The sequence below is a fragment of the Artibeus jamaicensis genome, unplaced genomic scaffold (assembly GCF_021234435.1).
Source record: "Artibeus jamaicensis isolate MK-2021 breed Jamaican fruit bat unplaced genomic scaffold, CSHL_Jam_final contig_685, whole genome shotgun sequence".
NCBI classification, from domain to species: domain Eukaryota; kingdom Metazoa; phylum Chordata; class Mammalia; order Chiroptera; family Phyllostomidae; genus Artibeus; species Artibeus jamaicensis.
The window spans coordinates 3,506,718-3,525,612 of NW_026521924.1; the positions used below are offsets into that span (position 1 = coordinate 3,506,718).

The 18,895-nt window shown below is 39.1% G+C and overlaps 1 protein-coding gene across 6 annotated transcripts in view; it reads left to right on the forward strand.

Annotated features, from left to right (window-relative positions):
• TASP1 (taspase 1) overlaps positions 1-18,895 on the forward strand; it is a 469,517-nt gene that overhangs the window by 325,898 nt on the left and 124,724 nt on the right. The window contains exon 14 of one of the 6 annotated variants that reach the window (XM_053671049.1): positions 4,388-5,407. The exons of the other annotated variants lie outside the window; for them this stretch is intronic. Coding sequence (XP_053527024.1) covers positions 4,388-4,480 — 93 coding nt within the window. The 3' untranslated portion in view covers positions 4,481-5,407. Of the gene's footprint in view, positions 1-4,387; positions 5,408-18,895 lie in introns of those variants that run through there. 6 annotated transcript variants of the gene reach the window in all.

The following is an 18,895-nucleotide window of genomic DNA, read 5'->3' on the forward strand; positions in this document are numbered from 1 at the left end:
ATTGAAAAGACTGTTTTTACTCCATTGTATGCTCATGCCCTCTTTGTCAAATATTAGTTGACCATAGAGATGTGGGTATATTTCTGTCCTCTCCATTCTATGCCACTGATCTATGTATCTGTTCTTATGCCAGTACCAGACTGTTTTAATTACAGTGGCCTTGTAGTATAGTTTTGATATCAGTTATTGTGATCCCTCTAACATTCTTCTTTCTCAAGGTTACTGTGGCTATTTGGGGACTTTTTTAGTCCCATATAGAATTTTTAAGTATTTGTTCTAGGTTTGTAAAATATGCTGTTGGTATTTTAATGGGAATTACATTGAATTTATAGATGCTTTGGGCAGTATGGACACTTTAATGATGTTAATTCTTTCAATCCATGAACACATTTATGCTTCCATTTATTTGTATTTTCCTCATTTCTTTCTTCAGTATTCTATGATTTTCCAAGTATAGGTCCTTTACCTCCTTATTTAAATTGATTCCTAGGTACTTTATTTTTGTTGGTGTTGTCACTATGGTAAATGGGATTATTTTTCTTAGTTTCTATTTCTGATAGTTCATTATTAGTATACACAAATGCCATTCTACATTGTACAATGCGATTTCTGAATATTGACTTTGTATACCCCTCTACCAAATTCAGTTTTTAGGGTGGATGGTTTTTTTTATGACATCTATAGGGTTTTTTTTATATACATTATATTGTCATCTACAAATAATGACAGTTTTACTTCCTCCTTTCCAATTTGGGTGCCTTTTACTACTTCTTCCTTTACTATGTTGAATAGGAGGGGTAAAAGTGGACACCCTTGTCTTGCTCCTGATCTTAAGCAAAATGCTTTTAACTTTTGCCCATTGAGTATGATGTTGACAGTAGGTCTCTCATATATGGCCTTTATTATGTTGAGGAATGCTCCCTCTATTCCCACTCTGCTGAGTGTTTTTATCATAAATGGGTGCTGGATTTTATCAAATGCTTTTCTCAGCATCTGTTTATATGATCACTTGATTTTTGTCCTTTTGTTTATGTGATGTATTACATTTATTGATTTGTGAATATTGTATACCCTTGCATCCCTGGAATAAATCCCACTTGATCCTGATATGTGATCTTTTTATTGTATTGCTGGATCCGGTTTGCCAATATTTTGTTGAGAATTTAGCATTTATGTTCATTTGAGATATTGACCTGTAATTTTCTTTGTTGTGTCTTTACCTGGTTTTAGAATTAGGATAACACTGGTCTCATAAAAAAAAAAAAAAGGAGCTTCCTTCTTCTTGAATTTTTTTTTAATAGTTTCAGGATAGGTGTTAGTTCTTTGAATGCTTGGTAAAATTTGCCTGTGAAGCCATCTGGTCCATTGCTTTTATGTGTTGGCAGTTTTTTGATTACTGCTTCAATTTTGCTATTAGTTATCAATCTGTCCAGGTTTTCTTCTTTCCAATTCAGTTTTGGAAGACTGTATGTTTTTTAGAAATGTACCCATTTTGCCCAAGTTGTCCAATTTCTTGGCATATAGTTTGTTAGTAGTAATTTCTTACCATCCTTGTTTTTTTCTGTGATATCAGTTGTTACCTCTCTTTCATTTCTGATTTTATTTATTTGGGTCCTCTCTCCTTTTTTCCTGATGAGTCTGGTTAAAGGTGTGTCCATTTTGTTTATCTTTTTAAAGAACCAGCTCCCAGATTCATTGATCTTTTGAATTTTTTTTAGTCTCTTTGTCTTTTAATTCTGTTCTGATCTTGATTATTCCTTCCTTCTACTCACTCTGGTTCTTTGGGTGTAGGAATAGGTTGTCCATTTAAGACTTTTCTATCTTCTTTATGTAGGCCTATATTGCTATGAACTTCCCTCTCGGAACTGCTTTCTCTTGTGTCACATAGGTTTTGGGTTGTTGTATGTTCATTTTCATTTGTTTCCAGGTACATTTTTATTTCATCCTTGAACTCATTGTTAACCCATTCATTATTTAATACCATGTTATTCAGACTTCATGTTTTTGAGTTTTTTTCCTTGAAGTTGGTTTCTAGTTTCAAGCCACTGTGACAATGCTTGACATGATTTCATTTTTTAAAGTTTGTTGAGACTTTATTACTTTTTTTAAAAAATTGCGACAAAATATACAAGACATAACAGTTCAGTGGCACTTAGTACATTTACAGAACTTATTCATTCTCTCAAGTGATACCATTAAACAATGACCACCCCCCCACCGTCCCTTCCTCCTTACAGCTGGGCATTCTACTTTCTGTCTATATGGATTTGACTCCTTCTGGTACCTCATATAAGTGGAATCATACAGTGCTTGTCATTTTGTGTTGCTTATTTCATTTAGCATAATGGCTTCAAAGTTCATCCATATTTTGGCATGTGCCAGATTGTTATTTTTTTATCAAGCTGGATAATATTCCATTGTAGGCATGTTACACATTTTGTTTTTTATACATTGATGGCCATTTGGGTTGCCTGCACCTTTTGGGCGTTGTGTATAATGCTACTGTGAACATTTGTATGTAAGTTCTTTTGAGTCCCATCTTTCACATGTTTTGGGCATGTACTCAGACATGGAAGCGTTGTATCATATAATAATTCTATGTTTAATTTTTGAGGAACCGCCATACTGTTTTGCACAGCAGCTCTACTTTGTTCTTGACCCTGTTTTAACTGCCTGTGTTCACAACTGAAGAGGGTGAGATCAGGGATGGAACTGACTGAAGGGCTACCACCCTCTCAGGGATCTTTCACTTTAAAAAACAACTTTTAAAAAATTGATGAATGATGCCTAGGCAAACAAGTCTCTTTCACTTCATGTTAATGAAATCCTGAACAAGTAAAAGTGGCCCCATCGCTACTGAGCCCTGGGAATTGTGGGATTTAAGCTTTTTGTGCCTTATGTCACAAGGGCTGTTGGGTGGCAGAATCAAACAACATACCCTCTTCTAACCTCTCCCTCAAGGTTAATGAGACATCACAAGAGGCATGAGATTCACAGGTTTGTCTTAACTGTGCTGAGACCCAAGTTTGGCCCTCAGATGTGATAAGGCCAGGTTCTGTGACATAGTTCCCGGAGGCATGAGCCTGGTGAGTGAACTCACTGATACTTGCATCCCAGGAAATACCACAGAGATTGCCTCATCCAGCTCTCCACCCCAAAGTCGGTAGACCTCACCCTGAAGGTTACAGGTTGTTTCTTGCCTTGTACATAGAAAACTAAGTTCCCAAAGAACATTTCCTGTTCTCCAGATATTGTTGACTTAGGTCAGCTACTCTAGTAGGACTTTTATAGTAAGACTTGAGAATAGTGTCCACCCTGAACTACGAACCAACTATCTTACCTGTCTAAAACATATGCTTGCTTCATATTTGGTTGCCTGAAAGGATGTCAGTCCCGCCCGAAGCTTGGCCACTTCACCAGCTGCATCTAACAACTCAGCCAGGGCTTGAACTCACCTCGTTTCTGTCCCTGGGAAAAGCTTGTTTAGGAAACTGAACTAGAGAGGATTATCTAAAGGATATGCAGTCCCTCAGATCTTCTTAGAAACTCCCAATATTTATCTATCCCTGGATTAAGCAGGCATCAAAAAAAAGGAATTCCTGGTTGCTGACTCCTGACCTGTAGTGGAGCAGCTTACTGTCTTCCACTCAGGGCCAGCCTCCTTTTAGTGATGTAACACTCAGCTCTTACAAAGCTCACCATTGTGCACCCAATCCACTGTACGTGGCACCTACTGTATATGAAGCCCTACAAAAGAAATGCCCCCCTGGCCTCGGTACTAGAAGAAGTTGTTCTCTGAGCAGTTTGTTTGTTGTGATCCTTTAGGCTAGATTTCAAGGGTTAACCTCATGCCAGTCTTTACCTTATTTTGTAAGCATCTTATTTTTCTTTTTCTTCTTTACCTCACTTAAGTTTAGGTCACTGAATTATCCGATTTTTTCTCAGCTATTCAAATCCTTTAAGGAATAAATTGTAAGTGTAAACATGAACCTGCTGTTCTTAGCTGCTTTGAATGTTCACAAGACAAAATGTATATAAATTATTAATTTTCAGAGAACTGGAATATGATCAATATAGTTGGCATTAAAACCACTACTATTCTGAATATGACTAAACTGTAGGTTCTGCACTGTCCCGGGCCTTGGCCCTCTTGATCACTCTGTATTTCCAGTTGCTAGTGCTGTACTTAGGTATAAAGACGCTCAGAAAACATTCCCCAAGGGATCTGAACAAGCAGGATCTCTCAGCGCTAAAGGTGACCACCATTAGTCTATGGGTGCTCAGAAGCACGAGAAGCCATGATACTGTGGTGTTGCCTCCACCTCTGTCACACATGGGTGGGGACACAGCAGGCACTTCTAATGTTCTCCTATCTCCCTCTCTGCAGACTCACATTTCCAGACTCCCTCCCGGTGCGGTGGCAGGACAGTCCGTGGCAATCGAAGGTGGGGTTTGCCGCTTGGAGAGCCCAGTGAACTGAACCTTCAGAATGAGCACAAAGCACCTGAGAGGCATTTCAGAACCTGAACTTTCGGGTGTTTTTAACCGAAGTTAGATGTTTTATTGTCTTCATTTTATAATTCCTGTTGCAGCCTTGGGCACCACTGGTGACACTAGTGCTGCTGTAGTTAGTGCTTAGCGACACTCGGTTCTTTGTGGGTGAGACTGAATGCGTGTGCGCACGCGCATGCTTGCTTCTCCCTTGATGAAACAGAAACTTCTCCTTATTGTATAACTTAAGACCAGGAATGACTAAATCATATTTACGAAATGTGTGCTTTAACTGTTTACAAGTCAAACCTAAACTTGCAGGAAACGTTTTTTATTTCATAAAGAAGTACCAACTGTCGTTGATGTAATGTGTCTGAATTGAAGAGTAAATCGACTTGTTTAAGTGATTTGACAGTGGTAGTGCTCCATTTAATAACAGTAATAAGTAATAAAGTGTTTTTATTTGTTAACCAGTTTAAGTGGATCCTGTGGTAACTTAAACTGTTATTCTCATCCCTTATATGGGGCATTTTTTTTTTAAACAGAGAATGGTTTCAGTGAAACAATCTAGCAGAGAATTAAGGTCAGAACCTTTTTAAAAAATAGTCTTATTGATAAAGTTTGTACTTCTTAAGCCTTTCTAAGCTTAAATATTGCATAGCTTTGAGCTGTATGTACTATATTATGGAAGAATATGTAAAGAGAACATACAGTAATGCACAGTCCCTAATTTGTGTACAATAGAATGTTAATTACAATGTAACACTGTAAATAAGAAAGCAAAATTTATGAGAAAATTCAATATTTGTTTCTTGTTTAAATATATTTTTAAGGTAAAGGCACGAAAATAAAAGAATCATATTACTGGGTATAGTGTGTGAGTCCTCTTCTCGGACTAATAAATTGTCTTTTGAATCCTAGATTGGTGAGCCAGTTTTAATTTTGTTCGTAAAAAATTACTTCTTCCAGAGTCATACCTTTGGCCTTCTTGCTGTGATTCGGTGATTTTGATCATTCAAAATCCAATCTGATGTTTGTGCAGTTAGGTTGGACACTAGCAAGGTAAAAGTTGAAGTTAGTGATTGAATGGTCAGTACAGAAATCTCTACGGTATCTGTTGCAATTTGATCAAAATAACAATGGGAAGGAATAAGAACGCTTTGCTTTGAAAAATTATAGTGGCAGTTGAAAACTCAAAGATTGCAGTTGATAAACGCTTCTAAATGTTATATTTAGTGATTCTGGAGCCACATAAGAAAACCAAGGCTTTCCTTTTGATTTTCTGTGTAAGAAGTGGCTATCAAGAAGCTACTAAAGACAGACTTGCTCAGGGAGAGGAAGTTCCCTGCACCGTATAATCATGGCTCTGGGCGGTAACTGATAAAACCCCAGATGAAATTATATATTTGACATCGATATATGGCCAAATTATAAAGGAAAGACAACCAAAATGGAGTGGGTGTAAATATGAATGATTTGGGAGTTGCTGACTTATATTCCTCGTACAGGCAATTACATTTGTTGCGCTGTGTTCTCTAGACAGGGTGGTGCCGCGGTATCTGTTTCTTATTCCTAATGAGGCTGGGAACTTAGTGAGAGATGGGCTGGCTGGTGGGGAGCCTTTGGCTTCAAAAGCTTCCAAAGACCTGTTACCTGTTGGCAGGGGTTTTGTAGGAACTGGACTGGATCACATAAAACTATCAGGACACTTTGGAGTCTGAAAGTCATCTGACCCATTTCATCAGGGACGCCACGTCTTTCATCTCCCTTTGACTGTGTTCCATTCATATTTAAAAGTTTGGGCTCGTTAAAGACCCCTTTTAAGAAGAGTTTAAAAACTGGTCAGTATGAAGAAGAATGGCCGCATAGGGTTTGTTAAGACTTTAATCTCCAGTTTCTATTTTTTTAATTTAAGAAACATTGTGAAACCAGGGAGAAAGAAAAGATGACATTCAGAATCACAAGGCAAAAAATGTTATGTATAGTGTAAACTCCTTCATTATTAATGAACAGATACTGTAACCATAGGATGCTGACAAATATAAAATCAACTTCATTTAACACAAAAGTAGAAAAGGTAGAAACAGATAAGAAAATGACCTCATGTCCTTGTCTGGCTTATATTACCAAGATTCTGAAACTATAAGATGCCCACTTTTAATGTGGAGGATCTTAGCTGTATGGCCTACATTCTATTTCCTTTTAAGTCCTGAACATTGGGTGTTTGGTTCTCTTGGGTATAATTAAGTCTGTTCTGGACTCATCAAGGTCATCACTGTGATCCCGCCTGGGGTCTGGAAGTGCCGTCTTCACATTTGCTGAGGGGGCAGAGGGGGCCTGGAGTGCCTGCGCTGGCCGGCGGCACATGTGGCAGCTGCGTCTGGGCTCTGTCCTCCTGTCTTGTCAGCTCTGCCACTTGTTCGGCCTCTTGTGTCTGCCCACGGCAGGCCCTGCCTCATCATTTAACTGCCACTTTTAAATATGAACTTGAACTCAGAATCAATGTCAGAATTATGTTCAAAGTACATATAAACAAGTACCAAATGCTAGTTTTAGGTGTTCATCTGTGAGCAAAATGGAAGAATTTTAGTTCATGGATAGGGTGATGTCTCTCTTGGCTGCTCAAAGCCTTCTGTGCCCAGTTCCTCACTTTCTCCCATGTGTTGGAGTGGCGATGCTGTGTGCCGGTTAACTGCAGCTAAGCAAGGTGGCCCTGTGTGAAGCATTGGATGGAGGGTGTGAGAGAAGAACGGAGGCAGAGAAAGGGAGATTTAGAAAAGTGCTAGAATTATTCTTGAACCTTGAGATTGTTTGGAATATTTCTTTAATCTGGTCATCATTACTATAAAAACAATTCATGCTTATTATAAGAAATCCAAAATTAGATAAGAAAATAAAAGAACTTGTAACCCTACTTCCCTAAAAACAGCAACTAGTAACACTTAAGCTTATATCCTTATAGATTCCTTTTTTTTCTTGACCTCAATTCTTTTTATTTAATGAAGCAAGTTTAAAAACCTAAACACCTGAAGGTAAGGGGGATAGTTAAATTATGATGCATCACTGCCCTGGAATATTATAGATATTAGAAGTTAGGTATATTAAGTTTTTGAACATGGATATGCTGATGCTATGTATTTAATTTCAGAAACTGTGAAATTTTGAATACGTATTGGTATTTTAAAAGCATACATAGAAATAATGGGTACCAATTATGCCAAAATATTAACACAGAAAAGGGCATGTAGAACTATAGGTGACTTTGTAAAATATTTCACCATATACTTATTTTCTAAGTTTTCTGGAATGAAAGTTTTTTAAATATTTTTTATTGTTCAAGTATAGTTGTCTCCATTTTCCCACCACCACTCCCCCTCATTCCACCCGTCCCTGCCTCCCACCTCTATCCTATACCCCCTTTGGCTTTGTCCATGTCTCCTTTATACATGTTCCTTGATGACCTTTCTCCTTCCCCTTTTCCCTCATTATCCCTTCCCCCCTTCCTTCTGCTTACTGTCAGTTTGTTCTTTATTTCAATATCTCTGGTTATGTTTTGCTGCTTGTTTGTTTTGTTGACTAGGTTCCACTTATAGGTGAGATCATATGGTATTTGTCTTTCACTGCCTGGCTTATTTCACTCAGCATAATGCTCTCCAGATCCATCCATGCTTTTGTGAAGGGTAGGATAGGAGCTCCTTCTTTCTTTCTGCTGCATTACATTCCATTGTGTAAATGTACCATAGTTTTTGGATCCATTCATTTATTGGTGGGCACTTAGGTTGCTTCTAGCACTTGGCTATTGTAAATTGTACTTCTATGAACATTGGGGTGCATGGGTTCTTTTGAATCAGTGTTTCAGGGTTCTCACAGTATAATCCCAGCAATGGAATTGCTAGCTCAAAAGGCAGTTTCATTTTTAGTTTTCTGAAGAAATTCCATACTGTTTTCCACAGTGGCTGCACCAGTCTGCATTCCCACCAACATTGCACTAGGGTTCCCTTCTCTCTACAACCTCGCCAGCACTTGTTGCTTACTGATTTGTTTGTGATGGCCATTCTCACCTGTGTGAAGTGGTACCTCATTGTGGTTTTAATTGGCATCTCTCTGATGGCTAGTGATGCTGAGCATCCTTTCATATGTCTCTGAGCCCTTTGTATGTCTTCCTTGGAGAAGTGTCTGTTCAGATCCTTTGTCCATTTTTTAATTGGATTGTCTTCCTTTATGCATACATTTTCTCTGTTTTTAACACATAAATGGGGTTATATTGAACCCTCAAATGGAGTTATATAACCTTCAATTTTCACTTAATAATATGATGGAAAGCTGTATAGACCTGTAGGGCTATAGAATACCTCATTTGCTGCTACTGTATATAATGCTGGTTTCACTAATGGTGTTAAATACATATTTTATCCTAAAACTTCTGTGAAAATCCATCACAATCCTGACAGTACAGTCATCATCCATTTTTTCAGGCCATAGATTCATAAAGTGAGCACTATGGAAGGTCTCAGCCAATGAAAGCCAGTTTGGCAGGTGTCCAGGAACAGACCATTGTCACCGCCTATGAGACTTTTGTTTCAGAGGGCCCTGAATATTTTGCACCTCTGAACAGGTGATAGAAGTTGGTGTATAAAAATATTGCTCCCTTGCTTCTTCGGTGAGGTAATTCTGAGGTATGTGTTTCATTCAGTTTTTGAGAGATTTCCCACATGAATTAAGCTCTCCTTACCTGCTGTAGTAGTTGACTGATTAACATACCTTGTAGTAGCTTTTTTTCTCTTCTTTATTCCCTTCTCAATTTTCCTACCTGTGTTTCCTGGAATTATTAGGTAACAGCTAGGAATGAGTGGCCAGAGAGAAAATTAAGGCAGGGCCCTCACCATTACAATCTAACAACGAACTTAACACAGGAGGCTGGAACCAAAAGAAAGACGTGACTCACCACTTCACTTAGCAGTCCTGAGCTCAGTTTGATAAGATTGCCAGGTGTCCTGAGCATTTCAAGCAAAATAGCACAGGAGGAGAGAAGAGTCCTTGAGACTTTGCTGGGAAAGGGGGCTTCTGTAACAATGTTACTAAGATTGCCAGGTGTTCTGAACATCGGAAGGAGGACATTGTACCGGAAGGTGGGGGGAGGGGTAGTCCTTGAGATTCTGTGCCTGGAAAGGGAGCTTCTGTAACAATTTCAGTAACTGAGACAAAGAGCCTTTACTGAGAAGGAAAGCCTTTGTAGCTGTACATTGTTTTTAAGAGGGAGAAGGAGGGGTGCCAGGAAGCTAAACTAAGGTATATAACCCCTGAACCCCAGTAGTCAGTGTACTTAGATTAGCTAGGTACCCACCTGCAGCCTCGGCTCAAGGGTATAGAATAAACTTATTAACAAACTAACAACTTCATTTCCTCTATATGTGGGTCATTTAGTCCAGCCAGCTGCCTCCTTGCAGCTTTGTGCTCATATGTGTGTCATAAACTTCCTACCTCATTCCCACTATATGTGTTTGTCTCTCAACTGAATTGTTCTCTTGCAAGCAAGACAAGAACTGAGGACGGGGAGGGAGCCTCTTGACTTGAATCTCTCTCTCCCCACCTGTTAACACAATCAACTACCAAATGAACTACTTGTACTTCACTCCTTGTTTCAGGGTTGCTTCTGGGGGACTTGAAACTGAGAAACTTTCCGTTGCATGTTACCCTTGGCCACAAGGCCTCGTTGGGCCTTTGTACCCACTCCTACAGAGGTGGCCCCGTCCTTCTGCTTGTGTACCCACTGGGTCCTTTCCTTCTACCTTGTGTTCCTGACGACCATTTTCATCTATAACATCTGATGGACGTTCTCCAAGTGATAAGGCTAGATGTGTCCCAAAAGTTGAGGTTTATCACACGTATTGACAGGCATCACAGTACTAGAGACAACAAGCACTTTTAAGGAGGTAGTGGATAGAGAGAAGCTGGATGGTGGCAGTCCACTGAGGACTGATGGGCACCTTCCAGGAAATGACTGGAACTGTGGTAATGGCAGTTGGGAGAAGCCGAAGACATACGCTATGACTGAGATTTAAAGAGACCTAAACAGATGTTGCCAGTGTCCCCATGTCATGGACACATCTCCACCATGACCATCCTGTGACAACCTCATGCGGTACCCATTTCCTGAATGTCATCTCTCAAGCCTGGATATCCATAACATAATTTTATGGTTAAAAAGTGTTAACCTCTCAACATTTTTTCCTAGAATGTTTATTATGTCAAACACATCAACTTTGTTCTGACGTAAACCCTGCATTTGCTCAAAGTTTGAGAATCCCTTTGTGCCAAGAAGTATAGTGTCTTTGTCCAACTTAAAAATGTAATGCTTAGCAGTGGGGTGGCGTGGGGGCAGGTGGAAGGTACTCCTCCTCCCAGGAACACTGGCCCAAGGAAAGGTCGAACCCAGAAAAAATGAGCTTTTGTGTTTACGATGAATTTGTTTTACTTTAGCTGTATTCTAAACCTTCCCCAAAGTTGATTAAGCAGGGGAGGAGGTGTGGGTGATTGAATATATCGAGCTACAGGTGGGAATGAGTGAGTAGGAGTTTGGCAACATAAAAGTAATCTTTTTACATTTATAGTTGTTCTGGGATGTTAAGAATTCTTAAGGAATACACTGCTTTTCCTCGATCTCAATTTGCATTCAACTTCACAAGGTAGTAACCGAGATGTCTGTCATCAGAGACCCACATGCTGACCAAATTGACGAGGCAGATTTTCTTTTCCACACGCTGCTGTCTCTGAAGTAGATGGCCACAGGAAGGATTAAATACAAAACTGGCAAGGGCCTCCCTCAAACGCTGTGCACTCAGCTTCCAGAAAGCCCATCAGCCAAGCCCAAGGTGGTTCTTGGTGACCGGCTGTGGAAAGCGGGTGGGAAAGCAAGCATGGTGGTTTTTCCTTCACATGGTAGAGTCTGTGAAGCACTGAAACCACAGTGACAGAGCCAGAAAGACGGTGAGGGTTTCTCTGCCTTGAACTGCTATGGGGATCTGACTGTCAACAGTTTAAGAAAGCTATAAAGAAAAAAATCTAAACAATTCCGTTAACCTCTGCTGTTGCTATTATGTTGGAAATCCAAAGAGTTGCTCTTGCCCTGGCTGGTGTGGCTCAGTTGGCCAGAGCTTTGCCCCATAACCAAAGCATTGTGTGTTTGATTCCAAGTCAGGGCACATACCCAGGTTCTGGGTTTGCTCTCCCATTCCTGGTCCAGGCGCTCTTTGATCTGGGTGCTTATGGTAGACAACCAATTGATGCTTCTCTCTCATTGATGCTTTTCTCTCTCCCTTCTGCTCTCTAAAAGCTATGAAAAAAATTGCCCTCATTTGGCCTTTCCTGGCCTTAAAAAAATCTAACAACACTTAAAAGATAGAAAATCTTCTTCTGATATATTAAGAAAAGCCTTATCCTTTTCATTCATAAGTAATAAGACTTTAACCTGTCCATCCAAGTTTTTTCCTCAAACTTGTTAACTAGCAGTCTTCTCCATTTGCTTAATGGTATAACTCCATCCTTCTGGGTGCTGAGGTCAGAATTCTTGAGGTCACTTTTTCATGTATCCATTGCTGTATAACAAAACTGCTTTAAACGTGAGAAATTTAACAGCTGTTTTATTTGCTAACAATTTTATCGACTAGGCTTGGCCTCATCAGTCGTTGTTCTGCTACTCTTGCTGATATCACTGATTTGCTCTGTTCAGTGGGAGGGGAGCTGGGGGCTGGGCTGCTTTCTCCCTCTACACAGGCCGCGCCCCCCCCCCCCCCCCCACGCGCATGGCCTCTCTACATGCTACTTCACTGGACATAGTGGCCTAAGTTTCCCAGGAACACAAAAGCAGAAACTGTCACATCTTTTTAAGGTTTAGGTCCAGAACTGGCCCAGCATCACTTTTGCCACATTTATTGCTTAAATCAAGTCAGCTGGCGTAGCCCAGACTCAAAAGGAGGGGACTGTCTACGGGCATGAACACAGATGCCAGGCTCATTGGGGCCCACCAACCTGATATCCTTGAATCTGCTTTACCTCCTATGTTACAACCAATTCATCAACAAATGCTATCAGCCCTCCTTTAAAATGTATCTTGAATCCAACCACTTTTCACCATCATCTCTTTACCTGGTTTATGTGTTTTCCTCTGTTTGAAAGTAAACACCCTGAGAACAGAAATTTTTGTGTCATTCATGTTATACCTCCAGCACCTAGAACAGTGCCTGGCACATAGTAAGTCCTCAGTAAATGTTAAGTGAATAAATGAAGGTTCCTCCTGGCAACATGGAAGAGACAGTTTGGAGAAGTGTATTAGTTTTCTGTTGCTGCTATAACAAATTACCTGAAATCTAGTAGCTTAAAATAAGGAACAAATAGGAAGGACACAGGGACGAGAACTAAGGGGGGTGGAAATGGGAGGGAGGTGGGGAGCAAGGGGCGGGGGAGGCTGGGATGGGAAAAATAGACAAAAAACTACTTGAAAAATAACTAAATAAAATTAATTAAATAAAAAATAATAAAATAAAAAGAAAAAAAATAACACAAATTTATTGTCTCACAATTCTGTAAGTCAGAAGTCCTTGGCTTGTTTCTCTGCTTCAGCTCCCACAAGACAAAAATTGAGGTGTTGGCAAGATGTCATTCCTTTTGTGAAGTGCTAGGGGAGAATTTGTTTCCAGGTCATTTGGGCTATTGGCAGGATTCAACACTATAAGACTATAAGGATGGGATCCCCCCATTTGCTTGCTGGATGTTGGCTGGGGAGAAGTAAATATAACAAACATACAAAAATATACTTACTCTCCTTGTATTTGCTTCTTTAATTGCCATAAAATAATGGTGTGTTTTTGCATTTGTAACATCTATAGATGTAATATGTGTGAAAACAGTAACAGAAAAAGGGAAAAGAGTGAATACAGCCACATAGGAGTAACATTTCTATTTTTTGCAGGAAGTGTATCAGTATAAATCTGAAGTTGATAAATTAAGGTATAAATGGTGAGCCCTAAAGTAACCACTAAGAAAATAACTAAATAAATAGTAAAAAAAATTACTGAAGGAATTAAATTGCACTTAATGCAAAACAAAGCAGTAAGGGAAGAGTAGAGGACCAAAATAGATAAAAATAGAAAAAAAATATGACACATATAGAAAACAAAATGTTAAATAGCAGATATAAATTTAACTCTATTAATAACAACAGATGTTATATTAGGCAAAATTCTCCCAATAAATAGAACCAATAGGATGTGTGTGTGTGTATATGACATTTTTATATGGGACTAGCTCACATAATCATGTAACCTAGCAAAACTAAATTTTCAATGTAGGCCAGTAGGCTTGAGACCCAGGAATCCCAATTATGCAGTAGTTTGAAGGCCAGCAGCTTGGAGAACCAGGGGAGTCAAGGGTACATATGAAGTCTGAAGAAAGTCTCCTGGAGGATTTTGTATTATTTGCGATTTTAACTGATTGAACGTTCTACCCACATCATGGTGGGCAACCTCCTTTACTCAGTGTTCACTAATTTAAATGCAGGGGAGCACAAATATAATAAGGGCTTGGTGGTGATGAACTCCATTAACCTGACCTTATCTGGAAAGCACTTTGTCTGCCCTTCCATTGTAAATGAAAGCTTAGCTGGATAGAGCAATCTTGGAGGTAGTTTCTTGCCTTTCATGACTTTCAATACTTCTTTCCTGCCCCTTCTTGTCTGTATGGTGTCTTTTGAGAAATTGGCTGATAGTGTTATGAGAACTACTTTGTAGACAACTGTCTCCTTTTCTCTTGCTGCTTTTCAGATTCTCTCCTTATCTTTAATCTTGGCTAATATAATTGTGATGTGTCTTGGTGTGTTTCTTCTTAGATCCAACATCTTTGGGACTCTCTGAGCTTCCTGGATTTGCATGTCTAGATCCTTTGCCAGATTAGGGAAGTTGTCCTTCATTATTTTTTCAAATAAGTTTTCAATTTGTTGCTCTTTCTTTTCTCCTTCTGGCACCCTTATGATTCAGAGGTTGGAACATTTAAAGTTGTCCCAGAGATTCCTCAGCCTCTCTTCATGTTTTTGAATTCTTGTGTTTTCATTCTGTACTGGTTGGATGTTTCTTTCTCCCTTTTGTTTCAAATCATTGATTTGAGTCCTGATTTCCTTCCCTTTACTGTTGGTTCCCTATATATTTTCCTTCGTTTCACTTTGTGTAGCCTTCATTCCTCCTTCATTTTGCTACCATACTCAATCATTTCTTTGAGCATCCTGATTACCAGTGATTTGAACTCTGCATCTAATAGGTTGGCTATCTTCTCATTGCTTAATTCTTTTTCTGAAACTTTGATCTGTTTTTTCATTTGGGCCATATCTCTTTTCCTTGGCATACATGTTACATAGTAAGGGGTGGAGCCTTAGGTATTTGCCAGGGTGGGTCAACCCACTTCTCTGTGTTGTGCTTGCTCAGCTCTTGTCCCACTTTCAGTCACTCCCCTCACTTCCTACAAGTGGATTGTGCTGTTTCAGGTCCTGATTCCCAGGTACATGGGCTTGTGTATGTTCTAGGACCCCAGGGGCTTCTTCAATGGACTCTACTTTGAGACTGGCAGTTTCCTGCTGCCTCAACCCCCAGAGGTTTTCACAGCCAGAGGTATTGAGGCTTCATTTTACCATGCTGGAATCCTGGGTTGCTCAGTTTGTGTCACTCCCCAGTTGTTTCTACTGGTTTATCTGCATGCAGATGTGGGGTATTCTGGTCTGCCAGCTGCCCATCTCTATCCTTTCTACCAGTCTGGATGAATATTTCTTCTTTAACTTCTTGGTTGTCAAACTTCATAACAATTGAACTTTGATTTTCTGGCAGTTCTGGTTGTTTTTTGTTTTTAAATTGGTTATTATCCTTCTTCTGGTTGTGCGAGGAAGTGAAACTTACCTACCTATGCCTGCATCTTGGCTGGAACTCCGTATATATAATAGAATGTTACTTGATGTTAAAAAGTAATAAATACTGATAATGTTACAAAATGGATGAACTTCAAAAACATCATGCTGTGTGAAAGAATCCAGTTACAAAGGACCACATATTGTATGATTCTATCTTACTGGAAATTTTATATAGGTAAATCTATAAAAATAGAATGTAGGTTTTTGCTTCCCTAGGGCTAGAAGAGATTGGTGAGGGCATAGTTGAGGGGTAATAAATAAGGAGTATGTAGGTTTTTTTAGGATTAGAGAAGATGTTCTTAAGTTGGTTAGGGTGCCAAATGCACAACTTTGTGAATCTGCTAAACGCCATTGAATTGTACACTTTAAATAGGTGAATTGTATGGTATGGAAATTGTATCTCAGGTTAAAATTAGAAAATAATTTAGGAAAAAATATTGGAATTGAATATCATGTTCCATCAGATTCTCCACTTTTTCTGGGTGTACCTTCCCAGTTTTTACAAACATTTTTCCCTATATTTTAAAATAATGCCACTTAAAAATGTACAAACAGAGGTAGAGTAGGGAAACACTGTTCTTGCCTTCTCCCAAGATCACATCAAAATTAAAACTAAACTGTAGAACAACCATCATTGAGAACTGCCTAAAATTTAGCTGAAGAAGCACTCCTATAACTGAAGATACACAGAAGAAAACATGTTGAGATTGGTATGAGGGTGGAGACTCAAACAAACAAGCAAGCCTCACACACCTAGTGTGGTGGTTAAAAAGCAAGTTTATCTCAGCTTTGGAGGTTCCCCAGGAGTGAGAGATTCCAGCCACACACTGGACTCTTCAGTGCCAAGAAGAGAATTCCTCATGACTGCTGGCTGTGAAAAGCAGGCCTCTCTACCAGAACTAGAAGACATTGTAGATCTACCTAATACACAGACAAAAACACAGGAAGCAGCCAAAAATGAGGAGACAAAGAAATATGTCTCAAATGCAAGAACATAACAGAATTTTTTTTAAAAAGTAAACAAAATGGTGACAAGCAATCTACCAATTGCAGAGTTTAAAACACTGGGTATAAAGATACTTATGAACTTAGGGAAAGAATAGATAATCTCAGTGAGAACTTCAATAAAGAAGCAAGTAAAAACAAAGACACTGAAATAGAGAACAAGTGGACAGTGACCAGAGGGGAGAGGGAAGGAAATTTAAGGGGGAATGGGAGAGGGATTTGGGGGAACAAATGAGAGGGACGCAGGTAGGAGGGCAGGTAGGGGGGGTGGGGGAGGGGGGAGGGAGGAGCGCGGGACAGGGGGTGGGCTTGGATGGGAGAAATAGACAAAAAACTGTACTTGAAAAATAACTAAAAAAAATGTGGGAAAAAAAAGCAAGAAACATAAAAATGGAGATAGAAAGCATAAAAAAATTCAAAAATGAAGAATACAATAAATGAAATGAAAAATATATTAGAATAGCAATAGAGGAGATGAAGTAGAAGATTAAATCAACGATTTGGAAGAAAAGGTAACAAAAAACACCAAATCATAACAGCAAAAGAAAAAAGGTTTTAAATTAGCATAGTTTAAGAGGCCTCTGGGACAATATCAAACGTGCCAATATTTGCATCATAGGGGTGCCAGAAGGAAAAGAAGAGAGAGCAAGAAATTGAAAATCCAGTTGAAGAAATACTGATGGAAAACTTTCCTAACATGGCAAAGGAAATAGACATACAAATTCAGGAAGCACAGAGAGTCCCAAACAAGATGAACCCAAAGAGGCCCACATCAAGGCACACTGTAATTAAAATGCCAAAGGTTAGAGACAAAGAGAGAATCTTAAAAGAAGCAGTGACCTACTGAGATACTCCTGTAAGACTGTTAGCTGATTTCTTACCAGAATCTTTGCAGGCCAGAACAGATTGGCATAAAATATTCCAACTGATGAAAAGCAAGGGCCTACAGGTCTGGCTGGTATAGCTCAGTGGATAGAGTGTGGGCTGGGATTGCCAGTTTGATTCCCAGTCAGGGCACAGGCCTGGGTTGCAGGCCATGTCCACAGTAGGGGACACATTAGAGGCAACCACACATTGATGTTTCTCTCCCTCTCTTTCTTCCTCCCTTCTTCTCTCTCTAAAAATAAATAAGCCTTAAAAAAAAACAAAAGAAAAACAAGGACCTAAAATCAAGATTACCCAGCAAGGCTCTCATTTCGAATCAAAGGACAGATAAAGAGCTTCCTAGACAAGATAAATGAATTCATCAGCACCAAATAAGTATTATAAGAAATGTTAAGGGAGCTTCTTTAAGAAGAAGAAAAAAAAGATTAACATATGAATAATAGAATGACAGTAACTATATACCTATCAACAATTGCTTTAAATGTAAATGGATGAAATGTTCTGATCAAAAGACATAGGATGGCTGAATGAATAAGAAAACAAGACCCATATATATGCTGCCTAGAAGAGACCTACTTTAGATCAAAAGACACAAACTGAAAATAAAGGGATGGAAAAATATATTTCATACAAATGAAAACAAACAGAAAAAAAGTTGGGCTAACAATACTTATGTCAGATGAAACTGACTTTAAAATGAAGACTAGAACAAGAGACAAAGAAGGACCAAGCAAATCCACTTCTTAGGTATATATCCAAAACAAAAACACTAATATGAAAAGAGATTTGCATCTCCATATTCATTGCAATATTATTTACAGTAGCCAAGATATGGAAGCAACCTAAGTGTCCATTGACAGGTGAGTGGATAAAGAAGTTGTGGCACCTATATACAATGGAGTATGACTCAGCTATAAAAACGGTTAAAACTTTGCCATTTGCAACAACATGGATGGACCTAGATGGTATTATGCTAAGTGAAATAAGGCAGGGAAAGAAAATTACCATCTAATTTCACTTACATGTGCAATCTAAAAAAACAAAATAAGTGAACAAATAAAACAGAAACAAACTCAGATACACAGAGAGCAGGTCAATTGTTGCCAGATGAGAATGGTATTGGGGAAACGGATTAAGATGTGCAAATTGTGGCCCTGGCTGGTATAGCTCAGTGGATTGAGCTTGGGCCTGCAAACCAGACAATCATGGTTCGATTCCCAGTCAGGGCACATGCCTGGGTTGCAGGCCTGTTCCCTGCAGGCCAGTTCCCAGCAGGGGATGCGCAAAGGGCAACCATACATTGATGTTTCTCTCCCTTTCTCCTTCCCTTCCCCTCTAAAGATAAATAAATAAATTTAAAAAAAAAAGATGTGCAAATTGCCAATTATAAAAATAGTCACTGGGATGTAAAGCATAGCATAGGAAATACAGTAAATAATACTATAATAATTATGTGTGATATCAGATGGGTACTATACTTACTGGGGTGATTGCTTTGTAAGTTGTATAAATGTCTAATCTCTGTGTTGTATACTTGAAACTAATGTAATATTTATGTCAACTATA